Raw genomic sequence first — 17,384 nt, forward strand, 5'->3', positions numbered from 1 at the left:
TGCTGCGAATGTGCTGTGACAAATTCATAGGTGTGCCACAGACATTCGGAACTCAGTGGTTGAAAATAGCTGAAAAACTTTTCTAGGTTCTGTGGATCTGTTTAGGGCACTGGCAGAGGAAGAGGGACAGGCAATTCATTACTACAGGCAGATGCCTAGAAACAGAGCTGCAGAACCCAGAAGAATCTCTCGGAAGTTGGAACTGACATCACGAGTGCTGAAGACCGTAGTGGTCAGTGTTCCATGAGAAGGAAAACATTAAAAATAGCTGTGTTGGAGAGTGCTAAGGGCAGTTGCCCTTCTCTGGCTGACAAGTCTGTGAAACCTCACTGACTGAGCCAAACCTTGATCTTCCCTTGTCCTGCTTTAGAAAATCCTTGTAGCTGGAGATACAAGGGATAGAACTAGGGACTTTCTGCGTGCTTGTGTTTTCTTTCACACCTGGCTATTTCCCTTCTCTAGATAGCAGTGTTGCTAGGGTTTGTGTCAGAATCGCACATAAAACCACACACCACATTTGTTCTCCCACCAATGCCCACACAGACTCGTGATAGTCAATTCTGGCACATCCAAGTCCAGTAAACTGAGGCATTTTTTTTGTTTGTGTGCTTCCCCCCCTTCTCATCTTCCAGGCCTTGGTTTACTTGGCAAACATAATTTTAAAAGCAAAGAAAGACCGGGGACAGTCTAATTAACCTGCAGGCTTGAGAACTAACTCGAAGGGTCAGTATACAGGTTTCATGCTACTGCAGTATTAATATGGCTGGGGTGGGAGCCGAGTTGCTATTCTTGAGTTCTTGTTTTGTTTCTGTCGTCTGTAGGAATAGATCGTCAGTTCCTCAGGTGTTAAGTCAACCTTGCAGAGAAACCCACAAGTATGCCCCATTGACTATAATGGCTATAAGTACTTCTGAGTAGACATGCATAGGATTGGGTTGTAAATCAGAAGTAAGCTTCACTGAATGAAGTGGGGTTTACTTCCAAGTAGGTATGCACAATATTGCTGTCTTGGTCTCTGAGAAGCCACTGATTCATCTAAACTAGTGTCTAGCCCAGCCATTTTCAACCACTGTGCTGTGGCACACTGGTGTGCCATGAGTGGTCCACAGGTGTGCCTAAGGAATTTTGGGAAGGTCATTTATTAGTAGAACCAATGGGGCATATCAGCCCCCACTGGCAGCATGGTGTGCCTTGTCAGTTGTTAAAAACCTGATGGTGTGCCTTGGCAATTTTAGTGCCTTGTCAGTGTGCCATGAGATGAAAAAGGTTGAAAATCACTAGTCTAGCCTGACTTGCCACTAGAGTCTCAGGTGCAGAGGTCTTCTGCAGCTACCAAGAATTGAACTTGGGACTTTCTACACACCTAGTATATCCTCGCGTTGAGCTATGGATGTTGTTGATGTTGGTAGGAAACGAAACTTCCTTAGCGATTGACCCTTGATCCAGGTAGCTCAATATTGTTGACAGATGGAAAACAAGGTTCTTTCCCAGTCCTCTTGGAACTACCTGGGGTTGAACCTGGGATGATTTTTTTTTTTTTTGCATAGGGCCTTTCCTTTGCACCACAGAGTTGCTAGTTAGAAAAGGGAAGTGCAGACAAAGGAGAGTATAGTTCTGCAACTCAGAATCCTCCTGGGCCAGAGAAATCAGTATGGGAGAGCCCATATTGCACCAGTGCTTGCTCCAAAGGTCTCAGGTAGACTGCGCTTTCTCAGTTACCCACCCACTCTTGGGAACCTGAACTGCAACAATTGATACTCTCTTATCAAGTTCAGGAACACAAAACCAATATTATTGCTAGGAAAACAAAACATACTGGTAGTATTCACTACTTGGCATTACCTAGCAACTACAGGTAGCTCACTATAACTACTAAACCACAACTTACCTGTGCCCCTGATGCAAGGAGCCCTCTTCAGATGTTTGTTCTCCATGGCATGTCTAAGACAAATGCTGAATATTCAGAGGGCTGGGGCAGGACTGGCGCCAGGATGGTGTCATGGTTCAGTAGTCGGACTTAGACTTGGAAGATCCAGGTTCAAATCCCCAAGTCATCCTTGAAGTTTCCTGGGTGGGCCAGTTGCGCTCTCACAGCCTCACCTACCAAACAGGGACAGAAAGAGGGAAGGAACTATGTATACCATCCTGAGCTACTTGGAGGAAGGGCAGTATAGAAATGTGATTGTCTATGAAGGTGGAGATTGTGACAACATTCTTGCAAAGAGCCTTTCCTTAGCAAACAAGCAACAGGGGGACATGGTGTTGTGCATGTTTTTTTTGCTCCTGCCAACAGTTGTCAGTGATGTGGAGCATGGATGGGAAAATGAAACACTGAGACAGAGTAAATTGGTACTAGGGAGTATATAGGGATTGAGGGAGTAACTTGACGCAGGGCTGCCATTTTCTGTGGCAGCCCTTTCTTCCTTGTCGTGAAGTTCTGCCCTGTGTGTCTGACAGATGTGATGTCTGAGTGTATTTTTGGGTGTCTGAAGTATTTCTCTAACCCTGGCTTTAAAGATGATCTCTGTAAATAATAGTAATGAAAAACTACATACCCAGGGCACTGGGTGTGCCTGGCAGATTCCCTTCGGGAACAGCTTGTGCCGTGTCACAAATTGCTTTTGAACCTCTCTCTCAAGTTCAAAGTCTTTTTTGCCATACGGTGTTACAGGCTGGGGAAAATAATGAGAAAGCCTCCTCAGGTGTGTGAAACCAGTGGTATGGTTTCTTGACTCCTGTTTTCATCGCGGAAAAGTCCTATCTGCTGACGTGAGTCACTTGGTATTAATAACAAGCACCGTTGTATCGTTGCACTCCACACCCACCGTTATTTGCTTTAATGTTACTGTGCTGTGAAGGTCTTGAGAAAATCCTCCCTGCTCGGAACATTAATTAAAAAGATGTCAATCGGGAAGTAGTAGTGTATTCTCTGTCAAGCGGGGTCACCTGACCTTATTGTCACACCAGCCATCTCCAAACAGAATCCATATTGATTTCCTCTTCCCTCTGATGCGCTGTCGCTCTCTCTGGCTTTGATATAATTAATTGTTTCATAAGCTCTTGGGAATTCCCATGTTCAGCAATGAATGGCCCATGTGTGTCATAATCCAGAAGATCCTCCTTGGGGGTCACGCAGAAGGTGGTGAGTGGCGGAGGCTGGGATCTGTTTTGCTTATTCCCAGAATGGAGCTGAGTGCTCCCTTGTTCTGCTTCTATGATGTCAGGGCTTATGCAAAAGGCCTCTTTGGATGAGCACTGAAAAGGCCCCCCTCCCGTTTCTCACCCTTGTTATTGACAAGATGGTGAGATCATCGCTTCATCCTCAATAAGCCCACACTGAATGGAAATACATCTAGCTAGTTGGGAAGTCATTGTGGGGAAGTCATTGTGTAGGGTGCAAAGATAGGAAAGTTTGAGAAGCTACTAGGACAGGAATTGACTCCAGGCCTTGAGCTGCAGCCTATGGTGTTATGTGGCTGGGATAGGAGCTCTTACAAATACAATTCTCCCCTCCCTCCCAGACTGGCTGTTGCCAAAGAGCAGATTCAACCAGCCTAGGAGTTGGATTCTATTGGTTAAGAGAGCGAAATCCTGAAGGAGCGGTCCAAAAGCTCAGGGGCTACTGCGCAAAACTAGGGTGTTGCACATGTGCCATGAGCCATGTTCACAATAACTCAAGAGTCAGCAGCGCTCACCCTGCCAACACTGTATCCCAACCCAGGGCCACTGAAAGAGGTGGAATTGGTGCCAACTGGTGCAGAGGTTTGGGGAAGTTGGTGGGGAGGCAGGAAGGGGGCGTTTCAACAAGGGGGCATTGATGGGGAGACAGGAAGGGGTTGTGTATGTGCAACCTCCTGCTTTTAGAAATGGACTGTCAGAATGCCAGTGCAAGGGAGGGCACCAGGATGCAGGTCTCTTGTTGTCTGGTGTGCTCCCTGGGGCATTTGGTGGGCCGCTGTGAGATACAGGAAGCTGTACTAGATGGGCCTATGGCCTGATCCAGTGGGGCTGTTCTTATGTTCTTAACTACAATTCCCAGGAAGCCTTGCAGGTCTCTTGTTATCTGGTGTGCTCCCTGGGGCATTTGGTGGGCTGCTGTGAGATACAGGAAGCTGGACTAGATGGGCCTATGGCCTGATCCAGTGGGGCTGTTCTTATGTTCTTAACTACAATTCCCAGGAAGCCTTGCAGGTCTCTTGTTATCTGGTGTGCTCCCTGGGGCATTTGGTGGGCCGCTGTGAGATACAGGAAGCTGGACTAGATGGGCCTATGGCCTGATCCAGTGGGGCTGTTCTTATTTTCTGGGTGGGGGAGGGCAGAATGTGGGACAGGCCTGGGAGGAGGGTGGGATCAGTGGAGACCTCCTCCCCATATCATAACCCCATTCCTGTGCCAGGAAGCCATACACTGGGCTGCTCACCACCAGCTAAATAGCTAGCAGGGATCTGAGTAACCCTATAGAGCTGACTGGGCCCTTATTTGAGGTAAGGGGAAAAAATAGCACCCTGAGGAAACCTCCAGCTGGCTCCCAACTAGTGCTGCACACAGCGCCGGCCATGCGGCCTGTCTGAACCAGTGCTAGTTGGGGTTGGGCTGTGAATCCTGATATTTCACAAATAAAAATATGGATGTGCTGGTAACATTTTGGTTATAAGAGATGCCCTCTGTGTCCGTGCAACTCCTCTCCCTCATAGGAGTCAAGGTCCCATATTGCTGGGCTATAACCTAACTGAGAAGATTGTATATTGATTCTGATCTTTGCCTCCTGGGCAGGTTGAAATAAGGTGCTATCCAGCTCCCTTCACTCTTAAACCTTCAAAAGTAATCCCTCCACCTCCCAAGTGTTCAGGGTACAGTAAGTTAATGGCATTTTACTTCTCCTGAATTGCAGAGTTAGCCCTTGCATGGTGATGCGGTTGGTTCACCCTGTACATCTTGGCAGGAGAGTGAATCAATTGTTGTTGTTGTTGTTGGCAACCTTCAGTCTCGAAAGACTCTGGTATCGTGCTCTGAAAGGTGGTTCTGGAACAGCGTCTAGTGTGGCTGAAGAGGCCAATTCGGGAGTGACAATCCCTTCCATACCGGGAGCAAGTGCAGTCTGTCCCTGTCTGTCTCCCTGGCTGTGGGCCTTCCTTCTTTGCCTCTTTGCCTCAGACTGTTGGCCAAGTCTCTCTTCAAACTGGGAAAGGCCATGCTGCACAGCCTGCCTCCGAGCGGGGCGCTCAGAGGCCAGGGTTTCCCACCTGTTGAGGTCCACTCCTAAGGCCTTTAGATCCCTCTTGCAGATGTCCTTGTATCGCAGCTGTGGTCTACCTGTAGGGCGCTTTCCTTGCACGAGTTCTCCATAGAGGAGATCATTTGGGATCCGGCCATCATCCATTCTCACAACATGACCGAGCCAACGCAGGTGTCTCAGTTTCAGCAGTGAATACGTGCTAGGGATTCCAGCACGTTCCACGACGGTGCCATTTACTATTTGTCTGGTCATTGGAGCACTAGATATCTTTGCTGCCCTCCCAGATCTTTCTCCCTTGTCCTGTAGTTGAGATACTGTCATAATCTGCATTTACCACAGGATGAATGAATGTTTGTAAATCCAGCCTTCTTAAAAGCCCTATCAATTAATTTTTTCCCCCTGCAAAACATAATCCAACTCTCGTTTCTTCAGCCTCTTTTACGCAAACATCCTCTGTCTCTCAGCTGTTGCTTTTGTGTCCGGCTGACTTTGTGTTGTCTATTTAAGCCCCAGCAGAATGCCAGACCTCCATCCCGCCACTCCATCCTGACCCTCGCAACCCTTTCCGAAGCGCCCTGTTCCATTAACCGTCATTCCATCACACTCTTCTTAATCCGTTTGAGAGCTGCGGTCTTTTGAGGAAAGTGACTCCGGTTCAAAAAAGGACATTCCGTCATCTGGGAGCTGCTGTTAAGATTTTTTGTTTCATTTAGCGGTTTGTGCAAGGTTGACACTGAAGGTTTCCACTTCAATTAACTTTATGTAGGCACAAATATTTTTGGAAGTGTAGGCTTTGGATCCACTGCTTGGAAATCCACTAGTTTTGTTTGCCAGTGGTCTTCAAGTTTCCTCAGGAACTAGGGCCTCAACCTAGTTCAACCTGTAAGGTGGTCCCACCTTCAGAAACATGCAGGTGAGAGGACTGGGCAGGACCAGGGCTCTTCTGCTTATCTTGCTCAGTGGCAGCCAGTTAGCACACACTGTTTGTTGCTGTTTTGCTCGCTCTTTCCTCTTGGTTAGCTGGGAGGAGAGGTAGAGCAAGAGGAGGTGTCGCTGCAGGGAGGCAGGTGGGCAAGAGATAGAGGAGGGCTGCTGGAAATAGAGAGGGTCTGCCCTCTAATGGCCAAAATCTCTAGCAGAATTTACCTAATTTAAGACCTAGTTCTAGGCTCCCTGCGCTCTCCTGCGTGGGGCATCATTTGTGGATGTGCAGCTGTTGATGGCATGTGGGGAGGCCTTCTCGGTTAGAATGGCCCGCAGAAACCCCTGTAAGCTACTTTTGATCAAAGCAAAAGTTGTCTCCAAAAACCCAAAGCAGCTTCTGAAGGCTTCTAAGGCCCGCAGAGGCCAACAGAGTCACTAGCCTGATGCAACGTAGGAGAGGCCTCCAGAGGCTTCAGGTAAGTGTGGGGAGCTTTTGGAGGCACCCATGCAGACCCTCTATATCTGTGGATGGTTAAATGTGTGGATACAGAACCTGGAGATGCAGCGGGTTCACCATAATAGGGGTGAACAATTCTGGTGGATGTGAGCAGGAACATGAGGCTGCCGTTTCCGATGGAAGAGATGCAAGTTGAAGGAGTGTGCACGGCTTATGCTCTTTGTGAATTGGCTTTCGGCAGAGTTTTTCAAGGTTGACTGTACTTACCAATTGACTCAATAAACAGTCCAGACAGACTCTCCAAACACTTAAGTTTCCCAGTATGGGAAGCATGTTTAGAATCTGGAGTGCATAGTTCATCTCCATTTGGAAAGAACAGGAAGAAAAGAACATTTGATTATAGTTTATTTCTGGCATACATAATTTTCTACGAAGCTGATTCATTCCCGGGTCTGAAATAAGTACGGCCGATATGAAAATGGTTCCATTATTGGTGGGGTTCTGTCTGTGTCTTTGATTACAAAGGCCTTAATCTGTGTTTGTTGTTCTGAATTTCAGTGGATTAGTCAGACTTTGATGCTGCCTGACTCAGATTTGCTATACTTTTTCCTTCAAACTTTGCACTTGGTAGGAGGCAGTCTTTGCCAGAAGAGGCTCAGAGAGTAATACTTCGACCCATAGTTGACCTCCCATGCAAACTTGTTCTGACGAGTCCCAGCCTGCCATAAATCTTTCTGTGTTGAAAGCTGACAGCCCTGGAAAAGGTTGTGAATGTGAACAGTTTGGGGGTAGATGGACCAATGGGCAATTTTGGTTTAAGGTACAGTAGCTGTGTAAGTTAATATGTTCAGAAAGTTACAGTAGTTGTGTGGGTGTCAAAACTATTGCATCCTGGGCAGCTGTGTCCCCATACATTGTGTCCTCCCTATCTATGCATTCAGCACCTGTGGATTCACGCAAAGTGAGGTCTCTCCAGGCCTCAGAAAACCTCCTAGATGCAACTGGAAGGACCTTCCGGTCATGTCAGGGAGGTTCGATGAGATGCTTCTGCAAACTTGATTATCCACAGAAATCTGTATTCACTGAGGTCCTGGAACAAATGATGGCCGTATCCCAAAGGATCTCCTCTATGGAGAACTTGTGCAAGGAAAGCGCCCTACAGGTAGACCACAGCTGCGATACAAGGACATCTGCAAGAGGGATCTGAAGGCCTTAGGAGTGGACCTCAACAAGTGGGAAACCCTGGCCTCTGAGCGGCCCGCTTGGAGGCAGGCTGTGCAGCATGGCCTTTCCCAGTTTGAAGAGACACTTGGCCAACAGTCTGAGGCAAAGAGGCAAAAAAGGAAGGCCCATAGCCAGGGAGACAGGCCAGGGACAGACTGCACTTGCTCCCGTTGTGGAAGGGATTGTCACTCCCAAATAGGCCTTTTCAGCCACGCTAGAAGCTGTTCCAGAACCACCTTTCAGAGCGCGATACCATAGTCTTTCGAGACTGAAGGTTGCCAACAGTCAGAGGTCTTTCCAGGCCTCAGAAAACCTCCTAGATGCAACTGGAAAGACCTTCTGGTCATGTCATGGAGCTTCAATGAGATGCTTCTGTAAACTTGATTATCCACAGAAATCTGTATTCACTGGGGTCCTGGAACAAATCTCCCACGGATACCGACAGCCTACTGCATATTTATATTGGGTGTACTTTTTATTTTATATATTTTTTATATAATACTTTTTATTTTATATTGGGTATACTTTTTATTTTAGGATTAGGGTTAGGGCTAGGATAAGAAGCTCAGGCTATATAACATGGGTATATAGTTAAAGTTTTCCAGTTATAGTGGGATGCAAATAACAGGGACATTTAAAAAAAAACAACCACAAATGTCCAGAAATGTGACTGGAATGCATTTGACCAGGACACAGTTGTCCCAGTCACAAATACCCTAGTATCAGTCATGTGTCATGAGATGCCTAGGGACTGGAGAAGCGAATGGAAGCATCTTCTGGCTTTTTCTATTGGTCAGAGGGCTATGGGCCCCTGGTCAGTTCACCCCCTATCTTCTAGAATGAATATCAGAGCACGGGGAAGATCAGCTTGATCCCTACCATTGACCAGAGAATGGAGAGGCTGTTCTAACTGCAGTTTTGCCCTGAGACTGGAGAAGCAAGTGAGAGTATTCCCTGTCCTTCACCTTCCATCAGAGACTTTTAGGTGCTCTTGATTTGCCATTTTAGGCCACCATGGGGCTCGTTTTGATCAACGATGGGGGCATGTATCTCAGAATTTCTAGGCAGGATCTGTAGCAGATTGTTGGAGCACTTTGTTGGGCAAGATTCCAGATTCAACCGTTGGCATATCTAGCTAGGGCAGAGACAAAATTCTTGCTCCAGGCCCCAGAAGGCTGTTTCCAGCGAGCATTGACAAAACCGAGCAAGGTGGACCAGTGATCTGACTCAGCAGAAACCAGCTGCGTATGTTTGTTAAATGAATGTTTTCACAAAGCGGCAATGCAATTTGTTACTCACCACGAACGAGTCACAGTTTTTGCCAGCTAAGCCCAGGAGTGGTTGTTGGCTAAGCCCACTTGTTGGAACCATGCCCCCACCCTTGTGCCATTTTCCAATGTCAGGAGGACCACTGGAGGTTGGTAGGGTTTCTTTTTCTTCCTGGTGGCTGACTTGGGCATTATATAGAAGAATTCTGAAAATGTACTTTTTTGACTTTAAGAATCTTGATTAAAAGCCTTTCTTTATTGGCAGGGTGAGTCTGTCGTGTGTTCCCCCCCCCCAACCTTTCAAGTCTAAAAATAAATTTATTTGTGAATGTATTGGGCCTTTCTTAAGAACATAAGAACATAAGAACAGCCCCACTGGATCAGGCCAGAGGCCCATCTAGTCCAGCTTCCTGTATCTCACAGCGGCCCACCAAGTGCCCCAGGGAGCACACCAGATAGATGTTGGATGTTGGATTCTTGGATGTTCTTTGGTGTCCTTCACCATGTAATGTTAACTTGAGAGCTGTTGAACAAACGGAATGACATTTCTGGATTTTGTTTCCTTTTTTGTCACACAAAGATCTAGCATCGCACAAAGATCCAGTGTTTATCTTGAAATGGGCAATGGCTTGGTGCACACCCAGTGAAATCTCTGGCTTCTTCCTTCTGAAGAAGCACCACATCAGATTGTAGTTAAGGCCTTCCTTGAAAGTTGCACGGAGCTGTGTTGTGTACAAGGAAGGAGTCGGAGATCCCACTATGCGTGCCCAAACACATCCTTGGATCCAAACCAAAATCTGGATTCAACCCAGGGTTTTTCCATGCTCTGGAATGATAAAACACAAGATAAGTGGCTGTTCGCTCACAAGTTAAAAAGCTTTACCACCAGTAATTGTGTCAGTTTTGGACCTTTTCTTTTCCCTTTCTCGCCTTAGCCTCAAAATATCAGTATCACGTGGTTTACAAGTTTGGGCTGTCTTCATTCATTACACAAGTCTGTGCTGCTTTCATTTGTTTTAAATCAAACTCCTGATTTTGCTTAAATTCAGAGTCGGAGACGATTCAGCGGAAGTCCATGTTGGCAATGGCTGTTTTTCCTGAGGGAGGCAGCTTACTCGCAAGGGTAAAACCTGAGCCCCTGTGCAGTCTGGGAAACAGTGTGCAGCTTGAGTGGAGAGAGAATGAGAGCAGAGAAATGAAAGTTTTATAGCTGCGTTGAACTCAAGTTGCAGTGCAGGCTTGCAGTGCTGTAACAGACTCCCTCTGGAAATCTGATAGCAGGGCTGGTGACTAGACTACTTGCTGACAAATTGCATTCGGTGTGTGTTATGCGTGAGTGTGGTGAAAAGGAGCCAGGTGTTGCATGTTCATGCGCATTCATTTCTGAAATAGTGAAGTGTTCTCTGCAATAATATTGGCAGTCTAAAAACACACCCACACAGCTATGAGAGGTGAGAGCTTGGGGATGCAGGAGAGACACAAAATGACGCTGTTCTTAGTGGTCGGTTTTATTGCTTCATTTATTGTATTTGTACCCCATTTAATGCATATCCTGTGGTGGTGGCTCGTTGGGTGGCTTGCTAGGTGTTGGCAGAGTCGGAAGTCAGTGCTGTCTTGAGGAATGGGATCTTAAGGGAATGAAATAATAAGGGATGGAGGAGAGCGCCGTTAGCAAAAGAAAAATCTAGCACAAATGTTTGTGACTGCTTTTTGGGTTCCCCCCCCTCCTCTAGATAGCCACTTCTAATGCCTTGTCAGGCTGATTTTGTTGCTACGAGAATTTTTTTGTTTTGTTTTTTTGTCATTCCAGGTTGCTAGCTTGATTTCAAGTGTGTATGAACATTTCTTTACCTCCTCTGCATGCTCCAAAAATTCCTTCCATGTAGGAATCAGGGTGTCATCTGCTTATAGCTACGTGTGGTGGTAACACATGCAGAGTGGGTTGCTGAGAATACACATGCACTGGGGGGGGAGGGTTGGAATCCATGTTGCGTTGATGTGTGACTTGCATTCTTTTTTTAGTACATGGAAGTATATGAATGCATTCTAATTTTAGGGCATGCAAATATGCCCTAATACTGGACAGTTAATATTCTGAAGCTCCACAGACTTCTGTAAGACTTCAGCTCATGCCCTGTTCTTCTTTGTGCCTGGACACGCCAATCCAACAAAATGGTTTGCATAGATGTACGCACTCTTGGGTGTGCATGCATCTTTCTATTCACTTTAGTGGTGAAGATGCCTCCATGCAGACATCCTTGGTGCGTGTTAGGGAATGAATGGGAAAGGCTGATTGCTTGGGAGCTTCACCCACCTGTCACGGTGCTTTGAGTGCTTTGAATGTGGCCCACTGAATCTTTTGTGTTGCCCGGATCCAAATGCTCATAGGCTGTTTGTGATTGGTCCTGTCTGGCCCTGAGCATTTGGCCACAGCTCCCCATTTTGTAGACAACTAACCATGGCTCAGAGTAAGGGGGCCTTCTGAAATCATAATTTCATTCATCACATTGCTTAGCTAAAATGAGAGAGGAGGGTACCAAAAAATATCGCCCACAATGCCAACTCTGTTGCCCTTTGGTCCCTTCTGCTGTTTTCCTCTGTCACAGGATATTTTAATGAGGATCTTTTGGGCATCTGGGTAGATGGTCCACAATGTACAGAGATGGAGTAGATGACCTTTGAGACCTATAGGTTGTTCCATGGGAAATCCTGTGTGTATAATGGAGGGGTTGTGAATGCTGAAAGACAGATTTAGGTTGTCGTTGCCCTCCATCCTTGTCTTCCTATATTTCTCAATTGTAGGCCACTGGCATCAGAGATTCCCTTTATGTGATCTTAGCTAGCCCCCTAACCCATCTTCCTTCTCTCTCTGTGGCATTTCCAGCTTCTCCAATTTGGAAGGATTTGGTGAATGCACTTTCCCTGCTTTTGGTTCACAACACCCTGCACCCCCCCATGTTAACTGGATTGGGAAGATTTTGCTCTTTGTGATGTTCTGCCTAGCCAGCCTTTAACATCTTGCTCTCTTCTATGACAGGTGGCAAAAGTGGAATATGTTAGAAAAAAGCCAAAATTAAAAGAAGTTCTGGTAAAGCTAGAAGAACATATGGAGTGTACTTGCACATCATCAAATTCGAATTCAGATTTTCGAGAAGAAGAAACAGGTACATTGGGGGGGGGGGCGGGGGTTATGTTTGAATGCCCTGATACTGAAGTGGTCTGGATGTGGTGTGGCTTCTGTCATTCTGAATGGGCAGAATCATTAGTTGCCATGCTTTTGGGGGGACCACTTTCTTTAAAAAAAAATAAAAATCTAAAGCAATTTAAAAAAGAACAGACCCAAAATGCCTCAAAAACTATATCTAAAAGCAGCACTAATAAAATAATTGCCAGTAACAGCATTGTCAGAGAAGGCCTTATAAAATATAAAAGTTTCTGATTGCTTAAAAGTTGTAAGTGAGAGGGGCCGTTGGGATTTCTTGTTAAGGAAACTTAAGGGAATTGGACAGTTGTGGAGCCACCCCAGAAAAGGCCCTGCCCTTGATACACACTCTCCTAGTGATTGTATTGCTACTTTCCCCCCCTCCCCTCTCCTGCACACTTACAATGCTCCCAACTCCCTTGTAGGAGTTTGGGATGCACTTAGAGAGATAAGTAAACCAGAACAAAAATACACTCCCCAAATTTATGACCTGATTCTTGTTGTGGGAAGGGAGATTTTGGGGGGGAGAATTCTCTCAAGTTTGGCGAGGGTTACTATTGATAACACTCATTCCTTCCATGTCTTTAAAGATCCTTAAACAATTTAAATAATAGCATTTATTTCTCATCTCTGGCATAGACTTAAAGTCACATTTTATGATGGTTTTGGGGTAAGCCGCCTTGAACATTTAGAGAAATGTTTCTGCCTTCCCCTAAGATCACCTTTCAATTTTATCACCTCTATCCTTGGAGAAATACTTTTAAGACCAGTGCAAGAAATAATTGTGGTTAGTTATTTTTTTCTGCCTTTGAGACATACAGATGGAAAATACATTAAAATTTCAACAATCACTACATTGCCTTGGGTGTGTTTTTGCTTGTTACCAACCCTGCCCTTATGTCAACAGGAAGGCCTAGGGAGAAAGGTAAAAAACGGAAACGAAAAAAATTAGAACCCTCTTAAAAATTCCCGGACAATTTGATGACCAGGTAGGACCTGTCTGCTATGAAGCTACCTTAATACCACAAGCAATGGAAAAAAAAAATCAAATGTTACCACTCTCCTGCTTAATCAGTATTCAAAATCATCACCCTTGGCTGTCTCTGGGCAGCATAGAAATCAGACATGATTGGTTCCTCTCATCCTTTCCACTGGCACTTCCCCTTGAAAGCTGCACCCATCACCGCAAGCATCTCCCTCTAGACCAGCTTCGTTTTCCTTGCTTTTCCCATCATTTATTTTTGGAGGGGCTAGTATTTTGAACCCTGTAATCTGCTATTCTTTGTTGCTGTCAGTAATTATTCTTGATTTTTGTGGGAGTTTGTGCTGTGAGGGTCATAGCATGGATGGGAATTCTGATGGGGTGCCTCGGACACAGATAGATGTCAAACTGTTTTGTACGTGGGGATCAGTTACGTTCCTGGCTCTTTTGCTGCCCAAGGCCACGAGTGCAAGTGTAGCTGCTCAGGCCATCCACTTTTTTCACTTTGGGGGGAAAAAATTGGCGGGTGGGCTGCTCAGAGTGACTCCCAACGAGTCACGAGCAAGGAGGGCAGGTTCCAAGAGCGGCCACTCATTTTTCACTTTGAAAGAAGTGAGCAGCCACTCGAAGTGATGCTCAACTGCACCTGGTGGCTGTGGGGGGCTGCAATGGATGGTGGCAGCACCTCGTTAGGCATGCTGCCCAAAGTCACTTGCCCCCACTGACCCCCTGGTACTCTAGTGATGGGGATCAGGCGTGTTATATGCATGGCTATAACATGGCATGTATTAAATTCCACTGAACTAGCCTGCACATGCCCGATCTCGTCTGATCTTGGAAGCTAAGCAGGGTCAGGCCTGGTTAGTACTTGGATGGGAGACCACCTGGGAATACCGGGTGCTGTAGGCTTATACCATGATCTCAGAAGCTAAGCAGAGTCAGGCCTGGTTAGTACTTGGATGGGAGACCGCCTAGGAATACCGGGTGCTGTAGGCTTATACCATAGTCTTTCGAGACTGAAGGTTGCTAACCAGGCAACGTGTCTATGAGCATCTGAAATCCTAAAATATTTTTGAAATTTTATAAAAAGAGCCTTTTGCAGTTGCTTTGGACAGGCTAAGCTGCACTACTATATAAGGGGACGAGTGAGCAACTGTTCTCGAGATGCACTGCTGCAGACCCGATAGGGCAAAGCAGAGAGGGATATGGAGGATAAATCTTCCAGTGGCTACTGGTCATGATGGCTGCATAAGATCTGTGGGTACAGTAGCTACTCAACTGCTTGTGAGAATGTGGGGCAATGTCTATTTTAAGAGCAAGTTGACAACTACTTAAGAACATCAGCTCTTCTGGATCAGGCCAAAGGCCCACCTAGTCCAGCTACTTGTATCTCACAGTGGCCCACCAGAGGCCTCAGGGAGCACACAAGACAATAATAGACCTGCATCCTGTTACCCCCCCTTGCATCTGGCATTCTGAGGTAGCCCACTTCTAAAACCAGGAGGTGGCACATACCCATCATGGCCTTTTCCTCCATCAATCTATCTGTCCAATCCTCTTTCAAAAGGCATCTAGCCCACATGCCATCACCGCACCTTGGGGTAAGGAGGTCCACAGGTCAATGACATGCTGGGTCAAGAAATATTTTCTTTTGTCTGTTGACCCCTGCTAACTGGGTAAGAGGCACTTTTTCAAGTGGGTGCTCCTTTTTTTAGCAGGGGGAGAGTAACTGGCCCATCTCACCCCAGCACTGTCTGTTCTAGTGGCTGTCTGCTGGTATTCCTTTGCATCTTTTTAGATTGTGAGCCCTTTTGGGACAGGGAGCCATTAGTTATTTGATTTTCTCTGTAAACCGCTTTGTGAACTTTTTGTTGAAAAGCGGTATATAAATACTGTTGTTGTTGTTGTTGTTCTAACTCTCCCAACACTCAATTTTAGTGGATGTCCTCTGGAACCTTAATGGTAAAATGCTCAGACCCTTCCCATGGCTCTGTGCATTTAACCATTATAGCTGCACTGCTCCTTGTTGGGTGTCTGTCCATCCCTGGGAGACCTAAAAAAGGATGTGCTTTTCATCCTTTTCTGAATCTGATTGCAGAAGTACAGACTGCTATTTATTATGTTTGTTTTTTTCTCTTGCAGATGTAAGGTGAAAATAAGCTAGAAATTTCTCTCTGGGACATGGATGTACATGGTTTGTTACATTCCTGAACCTACTGTGTATGGTGCTTTATTGACTGTATACTTCGTTCATTCCTCCTACGTGGGGGTGGGGGGGAAAAACTGGCTTCGACACACAAATACACGTACACACAGACACACACAACATAAAGACACTTCATGAGAACAAAGAGACAATGTACATTGTTTAATATGACATCAAAGCAAGTATTGTAGCACTCGACGAAACAATACGAAGTTTCCCTGTCCAAAAAAAATTGAAAACAAAAAAAGGAGAGAGAGAAAAGAAATGACGTGAATGGAGGATACCAAAAGTACTCTGATGACATGATGAAAAAGACTTGTGAAGAGCGCATTTCCTCTTAGAAGAGAAGCCATTGGTGCTTTTAAATTTTCTGTTTGTTTTTGTCAAGAAATGTGCCTGCATTCTTGAGGAAGATGGATGGACGCTGATGGAGTTGAGGCACAAAAATAGCAGGAATGTATCCAATGCTACGGCAGACACTGTAGAAACTGTGCAGTTTCTTTTGGTGGTGTTTTAAAGTCTATACAGAAAAAGAAGAAGAAGAAAAACACCCTTCTGGGGCGCCTTAAGTGGATGTTTTTGGTTTTGTTTTGTTTTTTTTGTTTCTGTTTTGTTTTTTTACACCATAAAGTTATTCTTCAGCTTTCTTTTTACTCTTTGCCTAGCTTTTTATTATGTCTTTGGACAGCATTTACCAGTAACCCATATAGAAGACGGCTGTAGCGATTTGAAATGGGACACAAAAGACAAGTATGGAATTTCTCCTAGGGGGTTGCAAACTAATGAGATGTATTAAAATAAAAATGGTATACCTATGCATAATTTTCTAAATGTTTCTTGGTTTATGTGTCCCCACCCGGCCCATATCCGGATTTGCACCCTTTCCCGTGTTTTAAAACAGTGGTTTTCAAAATGTGTGGTTGGACTTCACAGGAGCTTACTTGGGATACGTTCTCCATGAAAGGGCAGTCATGGCGGCCAAAGGAAGGTGTCCATCCTCGATGTTGGACGTATGCTTGGATGCACTCCTGTTGACTTGGGACAACAGCAAAGTCCACAGGACTGCCTTGAGCGCGGTGCAAATGCCTGCTTAGAATGTATCCCATAATCCTTGGCAATATGCAAGAGTTCAAGGCAGATGGTTTCTTGGCCAATTAAAATAATCCGGAATGGGCTTCACAAGGGTAGGAAGTTTGAAAGTCACTGTTTTAAAAAAAAAACCAACATTACAAAGGACAAGCAATGTGCATAAGCAACATAGGCTATATGCAGACAAGAACGTATCTTTTATTTTCTTGCATTAAAAAAAATAAATATATATATATATATATTTTTGTTTTTAGTCCTCTACCAGTTGCCTACGAATGATATTGTGGTCGCAGTCGCTATTTTCCTCTCCGTAGACAAAAATCCCTTTGACTATTTCACCTGTTTAAGCTGTGTGAGATGTACAAACTCTTCTTGTTATCCGTATTGTATGATGTCACTGTGGCAAGGGGGTGACCCTGCCAAAAAAAGCTTCAAATTCTTTATTTTTGGTATTAAAAAAACAAAAAGTTATGCTTTATGTGTATCCAACATAAATAAGTGTTTTTTTTTTTTTTTTGTAAAGGTGAAGTTTGTATTTTTAATCTAAAATCAATGGTTTTATATACCTGAGAGAGCCTGCTATGTTTTCTTGAACTAAATATAAATTTTTAAAAATGGAGGCTGGGATGTAGGGTTGGGATGCGCATTTTATGGGCACATTTTTCACAGAATCACAAGAGTTGGAAGGGACTTAAAGGTCATCTAGTCTAGCCTCTGCCTTTAGAATGAAATTCTCTTAAGTTCTTCACTGCTAGAAAGGATTTCTGATTTTTAAAATAGATTTGTTAATTATAAC

General features: G+C 45.1%; 1 protein-coding gene and 1 pseudogene across 2 annotated transcripts in view; both read left to right on the plus strand.

Annotated features, from left to right (window-relative positions):
• PDGFA (platelet derived growth factor subunit A) overlaps positions 1–16,972 on the plus strand; it is a 54,607-nt gene extending 37,635 nt beyond the window's left edge. Inside the window, exons 5-7 of one of the 2 annotated variants that reach the window (XM_066640721.1) lie at positions 12,147–12,273; positions 13,219–13,300; positions 15,436–15,456. In XM_066640721.1, coding sequence (XP_066496818.1) covers positions 12,147–12,273; positions 13,219–13,274 — 183 coding nt within the window. In that variant the 3' untranslated portion in view covers positions 13,275–13,300; positions 15,436–15,456. Of the gene's footprint in view, positions 1–12,146; positions 12,274–13,218; positions 13,301–15,435 lie in introns of both variants that reach the window. The other variant, XM_066640722.1, reaches the window with a different exon arrangement.
• Positions 14,087–14,202, plus strand: LOC136633988 (5S ribosomal RNA; annotated as a pseudogene).
• Positions 16,973–17,384: the final 412 nt, after the last annotated feature.

This window comes from Tiliqua scincoides, chromosome 13 (assembly GCF_035046505.1).
Source record: "Tiliqua scincoides isolate rTilSci1 chromosome 13, rTilSci1.hap2, whole genome shotgun sequence".
NCBI classification, from domain to species: Eukaryota; Metazoa; Chordata; class Lepidosauria; order Squamata; family Scincidae; genus Tiliqua; species Tiliqua scincoides.